General features: G+C 46.8%; 2 protein-coding genes and 1 long non-coding RNA gene across 4 annotated transcripts; all 3 read right to left on the reverse strand.

Annotated features, from left to right (window-relative positions):
• Positions 1-446: 446 nt before the first annotated feature.
• Positions 447-2622, reverse strand: LOC112268635. Its single transcript, XR_002960018.1, has 2 exons — positions 1313-2622; positions 447-1186 (listed from the first exon to the last, which is right to left on the reverse strand). It is a non-coding gene; the product is annotated as an uncharacterized LOC112268635 (long non-coding RNA).
• A 3717-nt stretch (positions 2623-6339) lies between these two features.
• On the reverse strand, positions 6340-7275 carry LOC104582075. Its single transcript, XM_010231378.1, has one exon. It carries the CDS (start codon positions 7273-7275, stop codon positions 6340-6342), a length of 936 nt encoding a protein of 311 aa, XP_010229680.1.
• Positions 7276-7797: 522 nt separating this feature from the next.
• On the reverse strand, positions 7798-14661 carry LOC100841786 (protein argonaute 18). 2 transcript variants are annotated; one of them, XM_024454546.1, is made up of 22 exons: positions 13819-14661; positions 13538-13746; positions 13303-13464; positions 13063-13196; positions 12634-12740; positions 12453-12556; positions 12191-12326; positions 11912-12028; positions 11468-11575; positions 11302-11373; positions 10270-10392; positions 10016-10181; positions 9816-9937; positions 9605-9739; positions 9419-9522; positions 9275-9337; positions 9124-9187; positions 8908-9040; positions 8754-8827; positions 8583-8677; positions 8459-8490; positions 7798-8166 (listed from the first exon to the last, which is right to left on the reverse strand). In XM_024454546.1, exons 1-22 carry the CDS (start codon positions 14533-14535, stop codon positions 7997-7999), a joined length of 3147 nt encoding a protein of 1048 aa, XP_024310314.1. In that variant the 5' UTR covers positions 14536-14661; the 3' UTR covers positions 7798-7996. The 2 variants fall into 2 exon arrangements, with proteins under 2 accessions (XP_024310314.1, XP_024310310.1); XM_024454542.1 differs by having other exon boundaries at positions 13303-13467.
• Between the last annotated feature and the right edge of the window lie 5071 nt (positions 14662-19732).

Here is a 19732-nt window from a genome sequence, read left to right on the forward strand (position 1 = left end):
CCAGTAGGTTTCCTAAAAGCCACATTCCCTAAAAAAAACTGTCGCCATTCTCTAAAAGTTGCAAAAAAGAGCTTCAGCAGGTTCCCTAAATGGTTCACAATTTTAGGGAACTTTTCTATTTTTTCTCTCCTCTCCCCCAAATCTTATATATATCCAAGTAGAATCAACCCACTACTTGTTTTCTCTAAACATGCAAGCATGTCACATCATCACATAATTAATTTGTTCATACCTATCTAGTGGACAACTCATACTTTTGCACATGCATGCATATTACTTCCATCAAGCTATTTCCATTAAGTGAAGAATGTACAATTTTATTACTCCCTCCGTCCAATAAAAAATGTCTAAGTTTGTTAAAATTTGGATGTATCTAGACATGACTTATTGTATAGATACATTTAAATTTAGTCAAAATTGAGATATACTTTGTTGGAGCGAGTGAGTATATGTTTTTAAATTTGAGAATTTTTTATGTTAATTAAAAGTTTCCGCAACGAGTTACAGGCATTTAGTGTAGGAAACCAGCCACTCATTCCCTAAACACAGAAATGAGCTTGCGGGAAAGAAACCGTCGGTTTCATCCCGATTCTGCGCCGACCCGCTGCTATTACCTCGCCGCGTCACCGTCGATCTCCGCCGTCGGCCATGTCCGCCTGCCTGTACCGCCTACCCGGGCCTCCGGTATCCTCCCCGAGCACAGACCCCCACTGAATCGGGCCGGAGCGGCCGCCTATCGCGCCCCCGACGCCGCCTGCCGCCGGCGATTCGGCCGCCGCGGCCATCTACGAGCTTAGGTGTGCCTTCCACAGCTCTTCCTCGAGCTCCTGGTCTCATTCCCCAGCGTCCTCCCCGCGTGGGCTTCGATTTGCCGGCAATGGAGCTTTGATTTGCCAGCCCGTGGCAACGCGCGAAGGGGATGGCTTGCGGCTTCGGCCTGCGGATGGACCGGCGACTCACAGAGCCGGGAGCAGCGCGGGTCCGCGAAGGGAGGGGCAGCGCACAGAGGAAGCGCCAGCGGCCAGTGGTTGTGCGCGGGGGCAGGGGCGGTCGAGGGAGCGGCGGCGCATGGGGCGGTCGAGGTAGCAGCGGCGTATGGGAGGACGGCCGGCACGCTGGGGGACGGGGCGTCGGCGGCCGAGCAGGGAAGCCGTCGGCGTCGGGCGGCTGGAACGGCGTCGGGCGGCTGGAACGGCGTCGGGCGGCCGGAAGTCACAGACAGAGCAGAGAAAGAAGAAAGAGATAAAGAAGTCAATGACATCTGGGACCACTTGGTCAATGTGATGGGCAAAAAACTAGGGGAATCACTTACGGGGAACCTGCTGGAGATGGAGACAATTTTTTTCAAAATCTTTTCTCTCTCCTATCCAAAAACTGGTTTTAGGGAACCAATTTTATGAAACCTGCTAGTGATGCTCTAACCAATAAATAGAGCACTAAAGCTAATAGCATTTCTAGCAGATGTAAACGGGAACAGCGAACTCATTTTTGGGTGTTCGGTCGAAAATTCGGTCCATACAAATACAAATATATATCCGACCGGCCGGAAAAAGACAAGGTACCGAACTACCAACAGGAGCCACATATATCTCCGGCTCCGGCTCCAGCTCGGACCTACTAGTTGGGATATCAGTGGAGCAAACCAATTCTGCCTCTTGTTTGGATGGTCCCAGTATTGAATTGCATATTTTCTCACGTTACACTCATCCCGTGGATCCCATCCCCATCCCTCTTCCTCACGTATGGCTGCCAACTGGACTCACCGGCTGCCACCGCCTAGCCTCCAGGCCCCCTTCACCGGCGCTCCTCTGCGCCTCCCCGTGCAGCCGGCCGTCGTGTCCGCTTCCCTAACCTTGACAGCCGCTGGGCGCCTCCATATGTGCAGCACAATCTCAGCCTCAATCCCGATCCAGCAGGCCGGATGTCGCCGGTGCCCGCACTGAATCTCGAGCAGCATCAATTTGGTAGACGGGAAAGAAATCTCACGGGAGCTGCTTGGAAGGGAGTCGGCAGTGGAAGATGACCGGATGTCAGCGGCGCCTTCGCTCGCCAAACAGCGACGGGAGAGCGGCGGCAGCCTGGGCGTCAACGCCATGTCCCGTGCGCCCATGCCCGAGGTTTGCCTGTGGTCGCACGGGTCTGTAGAAGATCGAAGGAAAGGGGATTCCCTTTCGGCAGCGAGCGCTTTTTTTGACAGCAAAATATCTCTCTATTGATTGGTAATAAAGGTTGAAAGATACAATGCAAGCAGGGGGAATCATACCAAGAATTATAGAGTTGATACTTAGCTACGCGAGCCAGTTCATGGGCAACTTTGTTTGAGTCGCGGAGGCAGTGGCCAATGTGAAACTGCAAAAGGTCGTCTAGGAGGGAGAAGCAGTCTTCATATATGGCAGCAGCAGCGCCATAGGGTTGGTGGCCAGCCGAGAGTGCGTCAACAACGGCGGAGGAGTCCGAGCTGATGCTGATTCTAGAACACCCAGCAAGGAGAGCAAACTCCAGGCCAACACGGACGGTGTGAGCTTCTGCCGCTTCAACATCTGCGACGAAGTCGAGTCTCCAATTGATAGCAGCAACAAAGTTGGCGTGGTGATCTCGGGTTACAGCGCCAACCGTCCCACACAGACCATCAGCATCGGAAGAGGCGTCTACGTTGAGCTTCACCCAATCTTGCAGAGGTCGGCTCCATGGCTGTGGTTTGAGTTTAGCATTCCCGGGCACAGCAGCGACGAAATTTGAAGCTAGAGCTCGTATAGCTAATGCAGAACGAACCGGTGCCTGAACTGGTTCCTCATGCACAATTTTCCTTCTCTCCCACCAGAGGTACCAGCATGCAGTTGTAGCAAGTTCTTTAAAGCCTACAGGTGGCGAACCTGACCTGAAGGAAGCTCCCAGGAGAAAGTCCAGAGCCGCCGGACCGGCCCGATCCGAATCGCGCGCCTCTTGCACAAAGCTTTCACAACCAAGTGCCTTCCAGACCTCCATCGCCCGCTCACAGCGGAATAACATATGATGAATGTCCTCTGCTTCAGTGGAGCAAAGAGGGCATTGGGCACTTATCTTCATATGGCGATTTGCGAGAATCGCCAGGCACGGTAGGGCTCCATGCAAGGACTTCCAAATGAAGATTTTTACTTTTGCCGGAACACGGAGCTTCCATAGATCTTTCCGGCAGGGTGAGGCGCCGAGGACCCCATGTCATAAGTGCGCCGCAATTTTTGCCCGTGTTGTGCAGACCACTCGGCATGATATGCCGTCTTGACCGAGAAGGTCCCTGACTTGGTAAGGTTGTAGGCCACAAAATCATCTGGAATGCGGGATGACAATGGAATAGAAAGTATCCGTTGTACATCAACCGGGCAGAAGGTCTGGTGAACTAGAGGAATATCCCAGTCACCGATGGCTGGATTAATGAGCTCGCTAACATGGTCAAGCAGGTTCTGACCTCTGCGTGTGATCACACGTCGAGACTCGGTATTAGTATAAAGAATTGGGAGCAGTGATCAATCTCCAAGCTTGCTTAGCCAACATCGCTAGATTATAACAGTGGATATCCCGAAACCCCATACCTCCTTGGATCTTAGGAACACACATTTTTCACCATGCAAACCAATGGATCTTAGGAACACACATTTTCCACCATGCAAACCAATGCATCTTTCGTGGCCTTCCTCATCTCCCCACCAGTACCTTGACATGGTGTCTGATATCCCTTTGCAAATTTGTTTTGAGATTTTAAAGACTGACATGGCATACGATGGTATGGCTTGAGCCACAGATTTCAGAAGAACCTCCTTTCCGCCGGCTGAGAGAAGTCTCTCTTTCCAGCCCATTGTGCGTTTCTTAACTCTATCAACTAGAAACTGGAAATAGTCGGACCGATCATCACCAACCAATGGTGGGAGACCAAGGTATTTATCAGTCAAAGCTTCTGTCATAATATCCAAAGTTTTACAAACACTTTGCCTCTGTTCCGCCGGTGTACTCGGGCTAAAAAAGATGCTTGATTTTGCCACACTGACCAGCTGACCCGAGGCGGCACAGTAATCATCCAAAATGCGCTTCAAACATTGTGCATTCCTCTCATTAGCCCCCATAAGGATCAAAGAATCATCGGCAAAAAGAAGATTGCTGACGGCGGGTGCATCTCTACACACTTTAACACCCTGCAGTTCGCCACTAGCTTCAGCATGCCGAAGCTCCGCTGAGAGTCCTTCCGAGCACAGCAAGAAGAGGTATGGCGACAATGGATCCCCTTGGCGCAAACCCCGTGAAGGTTTAAAGCTATCCGTCTCAGAAGAATTAAATCGAACACGATATTCAACAGAGGAGACACAGGCATAACTAATCTGATCCAATCTGTGTGGAACCCAAGCCGAATTAAAATACCTTCAAGGAAAGACAACTCCACGCGATCATAAGCTTTGTGCATATCCAATTTAACAGCACAGCAGCCCTTACTTCCTTGTTTCTTCCCTTTAATGGCATGGAAACATTCATAAGAAACCAGGAAATTATCGGTGATAAGACAGCCAAGGACAAAAGCGCTCTGAGCAGGGCTAATAATCTCTGGAAGAAGACCTTTCAGGCGAGCGGCGATCATCTTCGAGATCACTTTGTAAACCACGTTACAGAGACTAATTGGCCTGAATTGAGTGATGCTTTCAGGGGATGCAATTTTCGGTATGAGCACAATCGCGGTCTCATTCCAACCAGCAGGAATTTGGCCCGAATTGACAGCTACCAGCACCTCGTGAACCAAGTCATCTCCCAACATCGGCCAAAACCGTTTATAGAAAACAGCATGTAATCCATCCAGTCCAGGGGCTTTCAGATCACCTATATCAAACAGGGCTTTCTTTACTTCCTCGGCCGTATATGGAGCAATAAGAATATCATTCATGGCCTCCGAGACACGACGTTGAACTTTCTCGAGGACCCCATCAGGAGAGGCTGAAACACCACACTCAAAGAGCAATGAGAAATAATTAGAGATTAAAGTTCCTAATTGATCCGTACCTTCCTTCCATACCCCCGTATCATCAAGAAGCCGTTTGATCTAATTTCTCTTTTTACGAGCAGTAGCTGAGTTATGAAAGAACGAAGTATTTTGATATCCTCGTAGAAGCCAATTAGCACGCCCCCTCTGGCACCAAGTAATCTCCTCCTGCTCTAGGAGGTTTTCGATCATGAGCTGGATCTCTTTTTGGCGCCACCGACTTTCCTCAGAATTCTCCCCGCGTCTGAGCTGCTCAAGTTCTTTCTTCAGGTTTTTAACTCGTTTCTTAGGACCTTTCAAAACCGACCGGTCCCAGCGATGGAGTTCGTTATGGACCGCTATCGTGCGAGAGGCCAGATTAGGAGCATCTCGTGACGCACAGGCAGACGCCCAGGCCGTGCGAACGATCTCCTCGACCCCTTCCTCCGAAAGCCAGCGAGCTTCAAATTTACGGCCGCCCGACCGGGCTCTTAAAGAAGCCCCATCAAAGAACTCAGTGCTAACCAGCACCGGTCTATGGTCAGATCTGAAGTGCCCTTCATTAACAACAGCAAAGCCTGGGAAAAGATTAATCCACTCGGCATTTGCGACTGCACGGTCAAGCCGTTCTTTAATATCTCCTCTGAACCAAGTGAAACAATCCCCAGAGAAGCCCAGGTCATCCAATTCACAATCTGCTAGGCATTCACCGAAGTCATTCATCATTCTGGTCGGTCTTGGATTACCACCTTCCTTCTCATGGCTGAAAAGAATTGCATTGAAGTCGCCCATGACCAACCATGGCATGGTGGCACGCGCCCAGAGGTCACGAAGACAGTCCCACGATAAGTGACGGTCATCCCATCCCGGTTTGCCATAAAAACCCGTGAACCTCCAATCCATGCCATCAATACCCGAGAACACAACATCTATATAATTGGGAGTCATGTACTGTAACTGTATTTTATTAGAATCCTTCCAAAAGAGAACAAGTCCTCTAGCTCTACCATTACTGCTCACAACTAGTTTAAAATCAAAACCTAATTTACGACGAATTTTCTCAGCCTTAACTTCATCGAGATGTGTTTCGGCAAGGAACAACACATCCGATCTAACATGCTCCTGGAGATACACGAGCGAACGAACTGCCGTGGGTTTATTTAGCCCGCGGCAGTTCCAACTTCGGATTTTCATTGCTCCCAGCGGTACTCCTCGAGGGAGCCCGCCGATATATCAGGGTTTTCCACATCATCTCCTTTCTTCAAACGCTTCTTATTCTCTCCCTTTTGAGGCGTACCCTGGTTGCTAGAAGGTAGCTCAGTGTCCCCGGTGCCATTTGTGAGCATGGTATCAGTACGGGCCTATAGTTTGCATCCATCTAAGGCAAGCCGCTTCTTCGCAGAACTATCTCGGGCAGCAACGGGATCAAGGTCCATGTCCTCGTCATCCTCTGCATCATAGGTGTTGGGGGCGTAATAAGAATCACACTCAAGCGACCGCCCACCTCCACGTCCCCTCGGGGAGCTAGGACGCGGGCGCCATACTGGATCCGCACGAAGCCAATCTTCAAACACAAGGTCTTCTGGTGCATGTACCCCATTGCCACATTCAAGGTGACTATGTCCAAGGAGGCCGCAAACGGCACAGAACCGAGGGAGCTTCTCAAAGCGATTCTTATACACTTGCCTGCTTTTTCCTTTAATCACCGAGGAGAGTTGCCTTAGGGGCTGATCCACTCGTATATTCACCTTGATCCGCACAAAGTTGCCACGCGGGACAGCAGCATCGTCGAGCTTCAGCACCTCGCCAACCTTGCCGGCCAGGGCCCGAACAAGCTTCTCAGTGCGATAGTTGGGAGGGAGATCGTGGATTTGGAGGCAGATCGGGAGTTGATCTAAGGCCACTATGGAAGGCTTGGAGATCCCATCATATTCGGCGATGATCACCGCCATCTTGCGGAAGTGCCACGGGCCATCTTCCATCATGTGTTGCCAGTCGCCAAGACAGGCGAACCGTAGCAGGAAGAGGTTCTCCCCCATGTCGCCGATGTCGACGCCCTTGGCCAGGGCCCATGCAGAACGCATGTCCCTCTCGAACACCCCCTTGCTGTAGGACCTCGCGGAGCTCACCCTAGCAAGGGCAAGCCACTGCAGGACCAGTGCCTGATCTTCTTCTTCGTCATCAAGAACCACATCATCAAAGTCTTCATCTCTGATCTGCAGTTTCTCAAGGAGATCCTGCACATCATCTCTCTTGGAACTACTAGCTCCGCCGCCACTTGAGGAGTTGGCCACCATCGAGATGCGATCTCTAGGATCTGGTGGCTTCAGAAGGTTAGGGATTGGACTTCATAGGTGCGTGGGCGAGGGGAGCGGAGCAGTATCCCTCGGTATAAGAGGAGGGGCAAGGAGAGCCCAATCCGGGTCGGGTAGTGAGATCGGGGCCGCCATGGACGCTGTCGAGAGAGAAAACCCTAATCTCCTTAGGGGATTAATACCAGCCTATGCTGAAAGCCTACTTTTGGCAGCGAGCACTTGTTTTCTTTCTTTTCGAGTAGTGAACGAACGGGTAAGTGGGGAGAGGAGCAATTCAGCCGAATACGGAGCGGGAGAGCCTGGCCTCACGCAGGTGGGCAGCCACTCGCGCAGGTCAGCCGACTTCAGTGCAAGTTTGGAATTCGCGAGCTTTCCGGCCGCCAATACGGAGGACACCCAAACAGCTGAAGTCGGCTGACGCGAATACCAATTCACGATTCCGATACATCCAAACAAGAATGGTAGTAACACTGAAAGTCACAATGTCACCATATATAAACTTCAAGCATTTTTAAGTCACAAAATATTAATGCAGTGAATGTTCTTAACACCAAACAGAATCACAATGTCACCCGCCATTTCAGATTGTCATCCTCCAAATCTACTGGGAGGAACAACAACCTCTTCAGACCTTTTGCACGTCATTTATTCTTCAGAGGAGATCATGCTCTCCAGGTATGTTCAGCTGCAGTTTGTAGAGGGGCTAGCAGTAGAACATTAGCCTTTTCACCTCATCTTTTATCTCAGGAAGTGCCTTGATCGCACCGGGTTGAGTTGTGCTGCCTGAACTTGCCACCGACTCCACATCTGAGCCTTGGGTTTGGTAGAACCGAGCACGGAAAGCAAGCTTATGAGCATAATAGACGGGAGGAGCTGTGACAACATAAACAAAAATGTGTTAGGATAACATGTAACAGGAGTAGCTACAAACGGAGTCCAAGTTCAGCAAATGATGATACTAGCAACTTTTTACTGTTTTAGTGACTAGTATCTTTGCCAAAACCCAAAATCTTCATGCTTCAGCATGTTTGATCTTACTACTTTGAACTATCACAAATTCGCTCTTAGCACTGTACAAAATGAATGGACTTTGCACAAGACACCATGTAATTAGCTTTTAAAAAGCCTCTATAGGATGAGACAGATCAAACAAAGAGTGACTTACCAATCGACACCGAGCGAGTGCAGCTTGCATACCTGAAAAGAGCGCAACAAAGTAAAACTTCATGCAACTAAACAGTGAAAAAAAATGTACACACACACAAGATGGCAGGTAAGAGCATACTTACGTATAGCAGAGGTTGTTCGTAAGCGACTGCAGTGCATCAGCGGTGAACTTGTTGTCATCTCGCAGCACATGGTAATGTGTTGGACGGCTTGTTCCCTGTGTTTCAACAATGCGCCATCCGTCAGATATTATCGACAAGAAGAACCACAAGTAATGCATCAAGGAACATTACCTTGATCCCAGCATGGCTGCACAGGAAGAAATCAAACTCTGTTGGGTGGCAGACCTGTCTATCAACAACTGTCCCTGAAATTTTATGTAGACAGATATGAGAAAATTCATCTCGTCCCTCAGACATCTTGCTAATGTTGTTTGTGCAATATAACCTGGCAGAACATTGCCACTGCTGTCCTTGCTGCTCATATCACTGTGATTGTTCGGGAACAGTCTTGTGTGGTGCCTCTTCTGCACCACTATGAAGGTGATCTGTGGCTCCTCGTTGTATATTGCCTTCCATGCCTGAAAGTAGTTGTGGTTAACCAATGTTGTTACCAATAAGTTGAGATACCGAGCCATGTTAAACATCAAATTAGTAGAAGTACCTTCTCTATCTCTGGGATTTCCTTCTCCAGAACCTGCTTGAACTGACCCTCGCTTACACCATCCCTAAGGATGGAACAATTGTCAATTATTCAGTGTCTCGGCATGGTGATCAAAAGAGCACAATTCAGAACAAGAGTGAAAATTATGAACCTGTAGAATATCAGCTGCTCAGGCCTACGGTTAGATTCTTTTTCGAATGAACGAAGGAGTTCCCTGCACACAAAAGGTCAAGATTAAAAAACTAAAATGAGCTATGCACTTTTACAATTTAGGTACAACACATAAAGATCTTACCTAACAATGTCCTCAAGACCTTGGATGAGCTCTTCGCGGTGACCTTGTGCACGAACCACACCATGATACTTAGTCACCTCAGGCCAGTCTTTAGAGGCAACAACCTAAAAGGACAACCCATAAATCAAAAAATGTGAGCAAATGAAATTTAGCATTTGCTTTCTATTTACTAGAGAAAAAACTTACAGAAGCGATGGAAGGGGTAGCATCATCTAGGGCACTTGGATGAGTAACATCTGCACCGAAGATAATCGTTGGCTTGGCTGAAACCACCGGTAAACTTGCTTGTCTATTGGCAAATACTGAGTTCCTTCCCCCACACTGAAGATGGTGAACACTTCAATGTGATTAACAAGCTTTGCGAAACAACACTTTTAAGAATTGCAATTGAGCTCACCTTGGCATTGATCTTAATAGCAACATTTGCAAAAAATTGAGGACTCGACTTTAAGACATTCTTCCTTAGACAACACTGTGACATCACACCGATGTCTGTTTCGCAAATTCTTTTAATATCACCTGTGGTCAAAAATGACATCAGGCATTGGATATGTAATAAATCAGTAACGGAAGGAAGCTTCTGATAAGAAATATAACCATATAAGCTGTCATTTTTATCTGGCAATAGAGCAAGTAGGAGGTCAATCTTTTGAACCCCCGACATCTGCCGTGTTTGCTGACAGAAATTGCGGACATTGTGGAGATTAGCTTCAAACTTCAATGGATCAGCACTGAATAGTTTAAGACCTCCAATGTTGACGAACTACCAATCAGAGTGAAAAGATTAGTACCGCAAGATAATTTAGGCCAAACCAGTGGACTGTAATCAGAAGGGATAGTTAAAAAGTTACCAGTCCAGTATTGCAGCACATGTTACTCAGTCCATTGCAGAACCGACGAACATCAGCCTCAGGCAAATCAACGCAAAAGTTTATACATAGCCAATTGACAACACGGGCACCATCAACGACTTTCTGCATGGCAAAACAAAATGGTTAAACAATAAACGTGAGCTTAACAATTCAAATGAAATACATACCTCCCAAAAAACTGTACTCCCTCCGATCCATAATAAGTGTCTTCGATTTAGTACAAAGTTAGTGCAACTTTGTACTAAATCCAAGACACTTATTATGGATTGGAGGGAGTACATAATAAGTAGTGTATATATTATCTTTTAGGTGATATGTACAGTTATCTTAATATACTCTTTTATATATAACAAAATGAAAATATTTCTAAAACATAATAAAACTATGGGCAAACTGTAACTTTTTCATGTAGTTTGCTTTGGAGTATCTTAGAAATAGTATGCGAGTTAATTAAAAACGATGAAGTGGTATATATAGTACCACAAGTATATATGACGTGGGAGTAACAACACATGGTGGCAGTACCATTGAGAGAACGAGGATGATCCCATAAACATATTTAGTTTGATGGGAAGATGGTCGTGATGGGAAGATGACAAGCGACACTGTTTGTAAACGGGGGACAAAATTCAAAAGGGTCTTGTTAAGATAACAGAATTTTTGCACAGGTTTCTAGAACGAATTTCACACCATTTAATTTTCAATAATAGAACAAAGAGTTCAATATACGGCCACGAGTCAGAGGCCAACAGAACAGATAACAGATAATGGCAGAAATGATGACAAATAAACAGATGACAGAAGCAACTAGCACCATCAGCAAAACTAGAAAATACAATTAGTTGACCGAATAACATTAAAAAAACTGCGACATGAGTTGCTTGCAGACTTTCTCAAGATGTTCACTCAATTGCTCTATGAACATGAAAACAAACATATCAAGGCACCGTTACAAAAATGCTCTCTAGTCTATCTTTGTGGTAAGAATGGTTAAGTACTAGTAATATATACCTTGCCTCTCATGTTCCAAGCTCCATTACTTGGGTTGCACATGTTGTCAGATCCAGAAGGATGGTACTTCAGCTGCAGCAATAAAAATCACGCACAACCAATCAGAGAAGTACTACAAATTGGAAAAGAAGAGCACTACAAGAAAAAAAAAAGGGTGTGAGATTACCATTGGAGCAGGCAGAACTCTAGCCTGAACAGAAGTAGGCTCGTAGTCAACTTCTATGCCAAATTCATTTGCGCGTTTGGTATTATTGTAATTGTTACACCTAACAGTCTAAGCAAAAGGAAACACTGGATTAATGGAAGCTTAAAATGTATTTGCTCACTCTTTCATCTGACATTAAGATTACACACAAAAACATTAGTTTGTGGGGCAGCGCCGGTGCACGGGCTCTTCACGGTCTCCCACTGCATGCTCGCCTCCCTGACCGCACCCCCTATATTCCCCCATGTATAACCTTGTTTCTCTCTTTCTTTTCGTTTCTTCTCTGTTCTTTTTGCTTTCTCGGCTTTTGCCTTTGTTTTGTTGCCTGTACTAGTGCTTCTTGCGCCTCTTCTTTCTTAAAGAAAATGACACACCGCTCGGCATGTTCGAGAAAAAAATAATTACCTGACGAATGAATCCCTCACGTTGAAGTGGTTGTTGGCAAGTTATTTGCATCATGTTAGAAACCTGATTTTCATCCAGCTTCTTCTGGTACCGCTGTCCTGGAACTATGTTGCAAACCTGAAGTGCAATTGATAGTGTATAGAACATATCCAAGGTTTAGTGTATAAAATTCTATGATACACATATGAAAGGTAAAGTGTATAGAGAACATGCATGAAATACAAATGGAAGTGCATAAAACAAAAGTGCGCATAAAATTTGAAGTTCATTTGCACAAACCTCCATCGGAAGATAGTTTGGTTTCTGTGTTGTACCAACATCGAGGCATGGGAGAAAATCATAACGCAGTTGCAGCTTGTATGTCTCTCTAAAATAATCCATGACTGTCTTGGACACGCCAGTTGATGATTGGAACCTGTGAATTTTTGCATGACGCAAAAGAATTACGAGAATAATTGATCCTAGAAAAATCAAACGTGTTGTTGCTTAAGAATTGGCTATTTTTGTCTCGACGTTAAGAATAAGGAGAGAGGTTCCCTACCTCAGATCTCGAGCAGTACCAGCTAAGCCAGAAATGCAGTACTTTCTGCGTACATCTCCTCGATGTGTCACTTCAACCCTCACACCCTTGAGGGCTTTCTTAATCTGGAGATTCAGGGAAACATGAATCTGTGAACTACCACTACAACAGCAACTTGCATTCCGACAGAAAATATACTTACCTTCTGACAATCAGGACCAGTAACATGGCGGAGATCAGGTTTCTTAAGAATATCTTGAACAAACTTAATCACTGACTGAGCTTTAACGAAAGCTGTCGAAGACATATCTGTAACAAAAAATGTGCAGTGCAATTTTCAGTAATATAATGAGGGGGGTCAGTCAATGATCCATGACACAGTAAACCCCAGAGCAACATGTTCAGACTTAGAATTCAAGACCTTTTTTTTCTCCCCAAACAAAAATTAGCCCTTTCTTCAAGCACATAACTAATTTCAACTCTCTTATTGTCCGGAGACTATGGGTGAAATCATTTCCGACTCATGAGACAACAGCTTAGCCACATTTCTTTTCCATCACTAAAGCACGTTGTCTGCGTCTTCGAACATGTTGCGGGTGACTCGAAACGAAGTGTAAGAAATACATCTGACCTATGTTCAGAGACAATCCGCTCTGCGTAGGCCTGATACTCTGGTAGAACCCCTTCCATCCTTCAATACCCAGGCCAAGATGCCTGGGGTCGTCAATGCTTGCGGAGAAGAAGGACCGGCCTACCACGACATACCTGCATAATTGTCCAAGAAACATTAAGTTACCATCAGAAATCATGAACACAGCGCAAATGATTGACAAAGAAGCAAGCACAGAGCCAGAGAGAGCAGTTGTTCTACCCCATGTCACTCCGCTCGTTGAGAATCATGTCGCGCAGCACAATGTCGAGCACCTGCAGCGCCTGAGATGGTATGTCTGTCGAGTACCCAGCCATGAGCATCTGCAGCTGCTGCAGGCTGACCAAGGTGACGTGCTTGATGGCCACCACGTACTTCCTTTCCCTGCTGCGAAAGATGGGCACCTTTCATGAACTGATCCTTTCAAGGTAATTGAAGTGCAGCACACTTTGTTTACCTATGCCCAGATGAACCTGTCTTATTGTCAGACAAGATGACCTCAAACTCCTTGCTGTTGAACGGCAGCTGGCCAGCGGTGTACAGGGTCTTGCGGCCGTCATAAGCGGGGAGGCGGCCGCCAAGGCTGGTATGCTGGTGCTCCGACACAAGCCTCGACATGACGGCCCGGTAGACGCCCGTTAGAGTCGGCTCCGGCGAGACGGTGACCTGAAAGTAGCAGGATCCACATAAAAACCAACAATGATAGAGGTTAGAGGGGAAGAAAGGTAAGCTACGTACGTCGTATTGGTGCAGGCCCTTGTCGACGAGGCCGACGAAGAAGTGGTTGGCCTTCACGATGCACGCCTTCCCGGCGCTGCCGAACCCGGGGCGGGCCGGGAACGTGGGCTCGGCGCGGCTGATGTCCATCGCCTTGAACTTCTCCCGGAGCTGGGCCGCCTCGGTCGCGTAGCGCTCGGCGAGGGGAGGCCCGACGGGTTGGGGCCAATCTGGGTAGCCTCCTCCGCCCCTGCCTCCGCGGCCGCCTCCGTAGTTGTCGCCGCCTTGTTGCTGATAGCCGCCACGGCCGCGGCCGTAGTCGTTGCCGCCTTGCTGATAGCCACGGCCACGGCCTCGGCCTCGGTCGCCACCCCCATCGTATCCGCGGCCGCGGCCTCGGACATCACCATCCCCTTGGTAACCACGCCCGCGACCACGGATGACGCCCTCGCCGCCGCCGTGGTACCCGCGTCCTTGGTTCCCGCGGCCGCCATCACCGCCGCGTCCTTGGTAGAACCCTCGGACATCACCTTCCCCTTGGTAGTACCCACGGCCGCGGCGGCCGCCACCATCACCACCGCCTCGGTAGTACCCTCGTCCACGGCCATCGCCGCCCTCGACATTGCCGCGGCCGCCGCCACCGCGGCCTCCGTAGTACTGGCCGCCGCCGCCGCCGCCATCTCGGCCTCCGTAGTGCTGGCCGCCGTCATGGCCCCCGCGTCCCCCTCGATTCGCCATGGCCACTCCTCACGAAAAGCGGGCAAGCGACACCCTCGACGGCCACGAAGCGAGAGCCACGCGTGCGCCAACCGACTCTGACTGCTGAAACAAAACAGCACAAGTCTTTATGTAGGGTTTCTCGAGAAGTCGCTGCAGATTCTCCAGCTAATAATGATAATGATACTGTAATATAATCTGAGCAGTTATGGCCTGGAAGACGATAAATCACAAATCTGTTTCCATTCCCACGACTGTGTTTCCAAACAGAAGTCAGAAGATCAATATTTCTGGATAAAAAAGTTGTACGGAGTAGGAGTAGGTCCTTCCATCTATTCCCCGTCCCTCTATGCCCATGTACCAAACAAAGAAAACAGCATTGATGATCTTTTGCCGCGTAGTATATATAGGAAAAAAAATACTGTAAAGTACAACACCCGTCCTAATATTATACTCTTAAAAGATACTCAGGTCCCTTTGCCCCGGTGTCGAAGGATGGAAAGGGTTCTATATCAAAACCGAAGGAAATTTACAGATTTTGTATTTGCATCCACGTACAGCTCAGTATAAAAGGCAACCAGCTCTAACTTTGTCACATGCATGCCTATCCTACCCTAAACGATGCACAATCATAAGAAAATCATTGCCCTAAAAAAATTAAGATCGGTGAGGCGAGTACCTGAAAACATAGCCGACGTCGGCGCCCTTTGACACATCAAGCCAGCTCCTCCCCCAACGTCCCTAGGCTACCGCCTCGACGTAATTGGGCTGGGAGCAGAGTTCCTCGAGACTGGATCTGAACGGTGTGACGTCTAGGATCGGCAACTTGCCATTGGGAGAAAGTGGTCTGGATCGTTCACATCGACGGGACAGGGTGGCAGCGAAAGTCTAGGAGGGCAGATCTAAGTGGAGGTGGCGGCCCAGGATTGTAGATCTGAGCGGCAAGGCCTCTTGGACCGGACACCTTGTGCTCGTGGTAGGGTATAGGGACAAAGGGGATGAGAAGGTCATGTTTTCAGTGGAGATTACTACTGTACCTCCAGTCGACAACGGACAATGTTCTCCGTCCGCCGCTCTCCCCTTGGTTGCCCTTGCGAGATCAGAGAGGCGTGAGCTCCGTCGCGGCCGCCGTGTTGGGAGACTAGATCGGAGGGGGAGAGAGGTGATGGGTAGCGATTGGTCCACGGGAGTTAGGGTTGTGCGATGAGGGGAGGGGTGGGGGTTTAGCGGCACGGCACGGCGCGGTGGTATATATAGCGATGGGATGGCCAGGGTGATCCACAGCCCACGGCCCATATACCCTAATTCAGCCCAAAAAAGAAATACATCCCACTCCCAAGAAAGATGTCCATGTTGAGAGCCATATCTTCTTGAGTCCATAGCCTCCTTCTCGTAGAAAAGTATTTGATCCCTTGTACAAGCAGTATGATCGTGATCTTAATCGCACCCTTTTCGACTCAATTACTTGAACACGGGCATTCTGTTGTTCCCAATTCTTAAACCCTAGCAGGCAAGCTCAGTGGGGCGGCACACAAGCGGCCAGTGTCGTGTAGCTGGTTCTAGAGAGAGGTAGGCAGGGGCGCCTGGAGTTGAGCAGCAGGGCGCAGGGGCATCCGGCATTGTGCCATAGGATGAGGTAGGGATGCCAGTTGCAAAGTTTCCTGCTTTCAAGGTTCGCTAAAATTCACTGGTTCATGCTTGTACTACCAGTTGGTTGTTATGTGTTCGCCAATTGTGAACCGATAAATTGAGCATCAATTTTTAGTTGAGAATTTTCGTGTCAAGTGAACCACCCTGGCTCAAAATCATGGATACACCACCGGGCGTCAGTGATTGATGGCTATTGTGTCGCAACATAAGAGGAAGGTTAGTGAGGCTTGTATAACTTTTTGTCTTCTTTTATTAGCTGGGAAAAAAATCCACATGTGACGCACAGGTCCACAAATATAATGATATTTTCGTCAATGTTTTTGTACATAAGTTCGTTGTATCGTAGCAACTTACGAGCATTGTCCATGCAAACGATGCAGAATACGTGCAACACGGCAATAACAATTGATACTATCTCTTGTGCCATATTTTGCAACTACAAACTTTCGAAGATTGGCTTCGTCCTATGAATACAAACACGCTTATCAAATATGCACATTTAGCATCGCATGCATAAAGATCAATAGAAAAATAAATCAACCATCCAAATTTGTAAATTACAACTACGGTGGAGGATCAGCTAGTAAATTTAACATATATATTATTTGTGGTACCACCGGTAGATAGATAGATGGATAAGTCGACAACCAGATAACAAGTCATTTAGCATGTTTTTGACTAAAGTGTAGATTGCATCTAGATTCCACAATATTTCAAAACAAAAATGTACAAGGCACAACATAATCAAAGTCTAGTCAAATCCTTCAATATCCAATTAATACGACCAACTTGTATCAAGGTTGATATTGTTTTTTTTTAATGGGCAAAAGAATATCAACCTTGATACAAATTGGTATTGTTAAATATTAACTTATCTAACATAGTTGTTCCAAAAGCTATAAAAAATTGAAAAGTACCCAATCCAGGAAGGCACAACATCGATCCCTGAGATCCTGGCTACTCTGTTCCTACCCCTTGTGTCCTGATATCGCAATGATAGTATAACATAAACATTAAGAGAAAAATGTCACACGTAACAAGGACAAAGATCCGGAGACCATAACAATAAACAAGTTCCTAACATCCCAAGAATTTATAAACAATAGATCCTTGATTACCGACTTACAGTGTTATTTGTCGAGAACTACAACAAGAAAAGATTGAACCGCTAAAACAAAAGGCGGAAAATCCAATTCAGATGGAGACAAAATGAGGCAGATCTCTTACGACACATAGCATGAATATGTCCATACCAGCGGAGGTTTATTTTTCAAGAAGTGAGTACCTCTTATCAAGAAAAGAAGACGGAGAAGTTTTTGCTGGAGAGCATGCTTTCAGTCTTTCGTCTTTCTTGACATCATGTTAGGTATGCCAAATTGATAAACCATTTATGTCCCCACCACAAGTCTCGTACCATCGCCGCTAGTACTAGTCTCTCGTATCATCCCATAACAAATACTGTATGTTTTTCTATTTTTTATACCTAAATAGAGATCACCACTAACCTATTACTCTCAACATGGCAGCGTATCCACCTCAGCAACCTCATTACCTGATTTTCATGCCATCTCCTTTTTTTTTGAGCGAATTTCATGCCATCTCCTGCTTCCACGTTACCCTTTCCCAGCGACACGGGCTTTCTGCTGCCAGGGCCTTGCCCATTTCCTTCTCAGTCCAGCAAGGCCTGCAGCAGCAGGTCTCTTCTTTTTCTCTTGGGCCGCATTCCTCCCTCTCTTGGCCCATTTCCCGGCCAGAGGCACGCAGCCCAGCACGAGCGCGCCTGGCCGTCTTCCTCCTCTGTTCGTTCCTTCTTCCAGAGCAGACACAGCACTGCCGTTGGTTGATCTCCTTTCGAATCTCTCGATTCCAACCGTTCCTATCCGAAGTAAAACTGGGAAATTAATCCCCATTTCCCCGCGAACCGATTCTGCTCATAAATCTTCCGTTCCCCTTCTTCATCCTCCAATTCCAACCACGAGGCCTGAATATCAGTCGTTGGCATCCACCCCTCGACCTCCCTACTCGGCATATGAAAACCGATCCCAAGCAGGTCAGTTTGAGCCATTGCCACTCCTCCATCATTCCCATGTTGCTCATTCGGTTTGGAGTAATTTCAAAGGAAAAACACAGTATTTGGGATTCCAGAGAAAGATGCATTCGGTTTGTAGTAAATGAGCAAAATAAATCCTTAGAAATACTATTCATTTCCTGTGTTTTTGAAGGAAACTTAACAACTAGTCCAACCTCATTTTTTCCAAAGGAATGAGGTAAACTCAATCCTTAGTTTGACACTTGCCACCTACTATTCTTATGTTTTGTTTCCTCCGAACCGAATAAGCCTGAAAAGTTTCTCCTCTAAACCTATGTAGAGATGATGGTGCCGGAGCCCCGCGGCACCACATCTCTATAGACGCCGCTCCGACGGGGGACGGCAAGCATGAGGGAGACATGGGGAAAAGGAGAATGTGGGAGATCGAGCCGCGTTAGATACACCGGTGGCATGAACATCGGTGTCGTGTGGGGGAAAGGGAGGAAGGGGGGCAACGAAAGGAGCGGGAGGGGGACATGGGAGAGGAGGAGGCGGGAGACCGGGCTGAGGTGGCTGGGGTGGCGGCCGGCGGTGAGGTGCCGCCATGAGGCGAGGCGAACACGTTCAATAAACATTTTCTCAAACTGTGATTTGTTTTTTAAATGTATAAAGATTGAAATCAACCCCGAGATTTATCATTCATCTTTGATTTGCTTTATTGGTTCTTTTTATTTGTGCAGATACAAGTTTCTTGGATGAAATTCGAATGCCATTTAATCAAAACGAGATGTTTACATATAGACAGGTTTAGTTCATACCTACGGTAAATATAATATGAAGAGGCGTCTCCTACATCTAGAAAACAGTGGCTATATTTTAGTCATGCGAGGTTTAAGTACTAACTGCATATGATGAAGAAAATCATAGGCTAGCTAGCTGAAGGAATCATGTGATTAATGTACTCCCTCTGTCCAACAAAAAATGTCTCAAGTTTATCAAAATTTGGATGTATCTAAATATGACTTAATGTATAGATGCATTCAAATTTGATCAAAGTTGAGATATCCTTTGTTGAACGGAGGGAGTACCAGAAAAACATGATCACATAGTTTGTTGATTCAAATTTCTAATTGTTGCTTTTTCCATAATAATGAAGACTAAAGCATCCGTTGGAAATTTGCAGGCAAGGTATAATACACCTATCTCTTTTTGTTCTATTTTGTGTGGATTATTGATTTCTTCTTCTTTCAAAAAGCCACCATTTAAAATGGTTATAATAATCTATTTGATCCTTATTTAATTTTATTTTTTTGTTTTCTTTGCAATGCATGCGTCTCTTTAAACATGTCGTCAAAAGATTAAAAGGCATAAAGTCCCGCCGCAACGCGTGGGGCATCATCTATTTAATACAATATAGCTATCTTTTAAAAGCATACGATACAACTATTTAATATCCCAACATTTATTAATTGATATCTACAAACCCCTCAGCGATCTTCTGCTTCCATCCAACTCTTAGACGTGCGGGAGCATATTCAA

The sequence above is a fragment of the Brachypodium distachyon genome, chromosome 1 (genome assembly GCF_000005505.3).
Source record: "Brachypodium distachyon strain Bd21 chromosome 1, Brachypodium_distachyon_v3.0, whole genome shotgun sequence".
Classification (NCBI taxonomy): domain Eukaryota; kingdom Viridiplantae; phylum Streptophyta; class Magnoliopsida; order Poales; family Poaceae; genus Brachypodium; species Brachypodium distachyon.

Coding starts and splice junctions, on each gene's coding strand:
- LOC104582075 (XM_010231378.1), bottom strand. CDS start 7,275: ATGGTGGCCAACTCCTCAAGTGGCGGCGGAGCTAGTAGTTCCAAGAGA.
- LOC100841786 (XM_024454542.1), bottom strand. CDS start 14,535: ATGGCGAATCGAGGGGGACGCGGGGGCCATGACGGCGGCCAGCACTAC. Junction 11,576..11,911: donor GTGAGGGATTCATTCGTCAG/GTAATTATTTTT, acceptor CCTTTTGCTTAG/ACTGTTAGGTGTAACAATTA. Junction 10,393..11,301: donor CTTGGAACATGAGAGGCAAG/GTATATATTACT, acceptor TTTGCCATGCAG/AAAGTCGTTGATGGTGCCCG.